Here is a 5,371-nt window from a genome sequence, read left to right on the forward strand (position 1 = left end):
TAATCCTGAAAGCGAATAAAATCCTAAATCTAAATCCTAATCCTAAAGAGGAAAGAGAGAGGAGAGAACCTCTCTCAAAACTAAATCTAAATCATGAAAACTAACTAAAGTGGAGACTCTCCTTGAATGGATGCATTCTCCCACTTCATAACCTCTGGTCTATGCCTTCTGGACTTGGATTTGGGCCAAAAAGGGCTTCAGAATTCGCTGGGAGTGTTTTCTGCAATTTCTGGTGTGTAGCCTCTGTCACGCGTCCGCATGGGTCATGTGGTCGTGTCATTCGGAGTTTTCCCTGTCACGCGGCCGCGTCAGTCATACGACCGCGTCATATGTGTTTCGCTCGAGGCGCGCGATAGCGTCAGTCACGCGTTCGCGTCGCGCTCTCTTCGCACTGGCATGCGGCCGCGTCGTCCATGCGATCGCGTGGCTGCCAGTTTCTTCACAAACTCCGTTTTATGCTTTCCTTCAATTTTTGTATGTTTCCTTTCCATCCTTTGAGTCATTCCTGCCTTAGAAGATCTGAAACTACTCAACTCACGGCATCGAATGAAAATAAAGGTAATTAAAATAATTAATTTTAAGGCATTGGAAACATATTTTTCACATACATCACATAATAAGGAAGGGAGAGTAAAACCATGCAATTAATATGAATAAGTGGGTGAAAGATTGAATAAATCACCAAACTAAGCACAAAATATATCACAAAATATGGGTTTATCAGTCATAATACCACACCACCTCTGTTTTACCACTTAAGCGTAAAACTCTGTGTGGTAGGGTGTTACATAAGGTGGCGTGATAGAGGAATTTCTTATTGGTATAGGATTATACCAAGGATCATCTTTAAGTCCATACTTTTCACGTTAGTCTTGAAAATACTCACAGAGCATATCCAAGAGCCTGTGTGATAGTGCATGCTTTTTGCCGATGATATTGTCTTTATGGGAGAGTTAAGCAAAGACCTAAATAAGAAGTTGGATTTATGGAGAGAAGTTCTAGAAGTGCATGGTCTGCGGATAAGCCGTAGCAAGATGGAATATATGGAATGTAAGTTCGATCGCCAAAGGGAAATCCTAATACAAAGGTGAAGATTAGAGAAAACATCTTACAAAAAGTTAAAAGTTTTAAGTATCTTAGGTGCATCATACAGGATAATGGAGATATTGAACAAGATGTAAATCATAGGATCCAAGCAGGTTAGTCAAAATGGCGGAGTGCATCTGATTTTATATGTGAAAAAAAAGTGTCTTTAAAACTTAAAGGTAAATTCTATCGCGCTGCTATCAGACCGACTATGCTTTATGATACAGAGTGTTGGGCGGCCAAAAAGGAGCACGAACTTAAGTTAAGTGTGGCAGAGATGAAGATGTTGAGATGGATGAGTGGTCATACATAATTGGATAGAATAAGAAACTAAAATATAAGAGAGAGAGAGAGAGAGAGAGTTGGAATGTGGAAAAGATGGTAGAATCGCGTCTCACGTGGTTTGGAAATGTGAGAAGGATACCGACAAAGCACATAGTTAGAAGGGTGGATGAGATGGAAGATGGAGACCTAGGAAGACCATCCATAAGGTGGTCAAACAAGATCTACATGTAAACGGTCTCTCTATAGACATAATACATGATAGAACTCAATGACATCGTTTGATCCATGTAGTCGACCCCACCTAATGAGACAAGGTTTCGTTGTTGTATCATCAACTTTTTAGTTATAAATAGTTTCTAAATAATTATAGAAACAGAAATTAACCTGTGTTATCAAATTCTGAAATTTGGGATTATTGATAAATTAACTTGCACAAATTTACAAAAATAAAATAAATTTTGTCCAAAAGAGCAAAATACGTTAAATTAGCAAGTGACAATCACATATTTGGTAGGCTAAACGCAATTAGAACTAAACAAAAAGCAAAAGCAACTTAAGACATGGGCAGATTATAAAGTGGTGGAGGTGGAGCAAGACAGGAGCAAAATGAAGGCAAAAACAAAGTGGACCAATACCGTTGGTGGAAGGAGAAGGAGGACAAACCAACAAGGCTAATTTCGCAGCCCAATGAAAGAAAATCCTTCAAGAGACAACAAAATTCATAAATTGATATATGAAAGTGTGTTTCGATGAAACTTGACAGTTGGAATTAGGTTTATATTATCATCCACAACATTATTTTTTATGTCAGTTAATTAAAATCATAAAGATTCATATTTGATATTTGTCGATATTTACCCACAGAAAGGCCAAGTCACTATATTATATATTGACTATGTAAATTAATGTTTAAGACTTTTGTTTATTTTATCAAAAATAGATATTTATTATGAATAAAATTACAAGTAACAGCAGAAGTGATATTAACTGGAGGACAAAATGCCCAAGGAAGAAACAGTAACATAGACACTAATCTAGGAAATGCTCTGCCAATAGCATCAGCTTTGAAACATAAAGACATACAATGGGGAAGAGTATAAAAATGTAACATCCAAACTAATCCATGACCATGCAAAACCAGTCGATCTGCACAACCATACGCCTCTCGAATTCGTCATGAAGTTCCCAGCCATCAAGCCCAGAACCTGCCTTCATAATCTCTTAAGATGCCTCCACAAATCAGCAGCATCCACAAGTCTAATCCCAATCCAAATTTTCAGGGAAGGGCTCCCTTGAGACATTTTTAGTTGTCTTTCCATCTGCAGCAACCGGATCATACGGCGAATCTTCTCCAAACTCAATTGGCATTGACTTCCAATGCAGACTTGGTTCCCACTCTGCTTCTTTGAGGACCTTCAGTATCTCTCTTGCAACTATCTCGCTTCCCTCAGCCGTCAGATGAATCCCATCGCTAAGGACAAATAACCAAACCAGCAAATCAAATAAAGGAAATGCAGAATTTGAACCCATTCTTTTCCAATTCTGGGAGGTATGAGAGCATACTTACTTGAAGCATACGTCTCGCCAGTCTTTCCTTTTCTGGATGGCAGACCAGATGTCAATGGCCTTGAGATTCATCTCACGACACAGCTCCAAACAGGCTTCTGAATATATTCGACACGATTCATTTGTCCTCAGTGGCCGACCCAGTAGATCACTGTGTTTCCAGTCCAACAACTTATTCATCAGATTTAAGATTAAAATAAAAACCCTGGAATTAAAATCAGGAAATAGAAAAGCAACCAGCCATACTTCAGAATTTTCACAAGTTGTCACAAGTAGATGAAATGCAGCATAGCTTTAAGTAAGGTTATATGCATCACTATCTAATCTTATCCTCTATATAAATATAGATATTGCCATTATGTGTATCTCTGCCTTTTCAATTCTGCAAAACTATATTGCAATTCAACTGCAGTCAGGACCTGTTTCCAAGAATTTGTGCTTCATTGACAGGAGGAGCACCAAGAAATATAATGCGAGTCTTCTTCGAAAGGCTCTGGCAATCATTGACATTCATGTCAAACTTTGGACAGATATATACACTAGCTGCACAGGAAAAAATTCCCATTTGTTTACCTTTAGATGGATAGCTATTTTGGTCATATTTTGAATGTATTCTTGGAGAGGTACATGTTGTCCGAGGCCACTTGGATGCACAAGAACTGAATCGTTGCCACCAAAGTACACAATTACAAGTGATGGTTGCTCATGGGCATTCTGAGTCGAAGAAGATAGCAAAAACAAAAGGGTGATTCTTTATTTGCAAGTCAGAGCATAAATCAATTAATCACTACATATAACTATTAAGGAGATCATTATTGTATAATGATTAACGAGAAAGTCTAGGGGACCAGCACTTTTATTAAAATCTGACCAGCACTTAACCAGCAAAAGAAAAGTGAGTAATCTCACACTATTAAAAATACTAATGATGGCTAATTGATAGCTACAAATCACAAAAACCTGGTGGCCCCCTAGCACTCCTCTCGTATAATATTGCAAAAATCAAACTTAAAATCCATGCTAGCTTCATAGACTCATTCAAGATCCTTGTTTAACAATCCGATGCTTAGTACCTTGGGGAAAATGTCATCCAAAACCTGGAGAGCACGCCTCGAATTCCAACCAGCATATCCTCGCAAAATTATGTCTGCCTGTGCCATGCGAATGTCTCGTGAATTAATCCATCAAAATGCATTATTAGTCCCACAAAGCCACATATGAATGTTATTCAATTTCCATTGTTCAACAAGCATGGTGGCTATGTCTATTAGCCTACACCAATAAAAACACTACAAAAGTAATAATTTCTTGTGTAGATTGAGATCTAAAGGTGTCACCTAGAGTTTTATTTTATTCTTCATTACCTTTGTTTAACTGTTAGGATATCTACCATATTCTCAAGTCTCTATACCGAACGCTTCTATTAATTCAAATCGAAAATATAACTTGTTGATTTTTAATTTCTATAATTTTTTGTAAATAGCACTGGAATCATGAATTGGAAAAGAGAGAGAAAAGTGTACCTTGCGAGCATACAAGTGAGAAAGAATGGCCGCCCAACCTTGGTCATAGAAGCTGTGTTGAACGATGGAAGAACCAAACAACACGAATTGAGGCCTCTTTGGTCCCACCATCTTCCTCTTTGGTCCTTGTTCTCTCCCTCTCTCTCTCTCGCTTATATACATGCACAGTGGCAGTTATTGACTGTGACAAAATGGTCATTTTGGCTGAAATTCTGTGGACATGGGATGTGTTTTATGCTTTGCTTTGCTTATAGTCGGGCATTTTCCAATGCTTCTCGATTGTCCTTGCAATATTTTAGAAGTTCACTTCAATTTTTTTTCACATAAAAAACAAAGTACTTTTAGAAAAAAGATCATCGTTAATTTTATTGTTTAACTCGATGTTAGACAAAATATATTTTTTATAAAAAAATTATAGAAAAAATAATTAGTTATGTGGTGATGTCTTTATACATAATATTTATATCTATTTTAAATTAAATTGGATCATTTGATTATTGGTTATCTATTTGATTTTTGAAATTTATAAGAGGTGTGACAACGGTTACGGACCAATCTAAATTTTCCGCAACAGGTGTACAAATGGTAATTAGGTTAACCTATAAATAAAGCTTTAGGAACACATTGTAAGGAGTTCAGTTCTTCTTGAAAAATACTTAGAAACCCAAAACGCTTTCAACCCCTTGACATCACAGAGTAAAATTAAAAATCTTAAGTAATTTCTCTGAACTCAAAACACTTGTAATTTATTTTTTTTTCAGTTTTTATTAATAAAATTCCTCTACTTTTACGTCTTCTTCTCTTTTACGTTCATGTTTCTTCCTTCATCTTCTTTTTAATTTCCTTTTTGTTTCAATTTCTGCAATTTACTTCGCTACCGGTACCTTGCATTTATATGTTTATTTGTTACT

The 5,371-nt window shown here is 36.7% G+C and overlaps 1 protein-coding gene across 3 annotated transcripts; it reads right to left on the reverse strand.

The window, feature by feature from the left end:
• LOC107639547 (GDSL esterase/lipase CPRD49) lies at nucleotides 2,288-4,705 on the reverse strand. 3 transcript variants are annotated; one of them, XM_016343080.2, is made up of 6 exons: nucleotides 4,461-4,705; nucleotides 4,011-4,088; nucleotides 3,511-3,651; nucleotides 3,357-3,430; nucleotides 2,939-3,088; nucleotides 2,288-2,842 (listed from the first exon to the last, which is right to left on the reverse strand). In XM_016343080.2, exons 1-6 carry the CDS (start codon nucleotides 4,620-4,622, stop codon nucleotides 2,629-2,631), a joined length of 819 nt encoding a protein of 272 aa, XP_016198566.1. In that variant the 5' UTR covers nucleotides 4,623-4,705; the 3' UTR covers nucleotides 2,288-2,628. The 3 variants fall into 3 exon arrangements, with proteins under 3 accessions (XP_016198566.1, XP_016198567.1, XP_020977064.1); XM_016343081.2 differs by having other exon boundaries at nucleotides 4,011-4,209; XM_021121405.1 differs by having other exon boundaries at nucleotides 4,011-4,226.

The sequence above is a fragment of the Arachis ipaensis genome, chromosome B04 (genome assembly GCF_000816755.2).
Source record: "Arachis ipaensis cultivar K30076 chromosome B04, Araip1.1, whole genome shotgun sequence".
NCBI lineage: Eukaryota > Viridiplantae > Streptophyta > Magnoliopsida > Fabales > Fabaceae > Arachis > Arachis ipaensis.

Coding starts and splice junctions, on each gene's coding strand:
- LOC107639547 (XM_016343080.2), bottom strand. CDS start 4,622: ATGTATATAAGCGAGAGAGAGAGAGGGAGAGAACAAGGACCAAAGAGG. Junction 3,431..3,510: donor AAATAGCTATCCATCTAAAG/GTAAACAAATGG, acceptor AATGATTGCCAG/AGCCTTTCGAAGAAGACTCG. Junction 2,843..2,938: donor TGGCGAGACGTATGCTTCAA/GTAAGTATGCTC, acceptor ATTTGTCCTTAG/CGATGGGATTCATCTGACGG.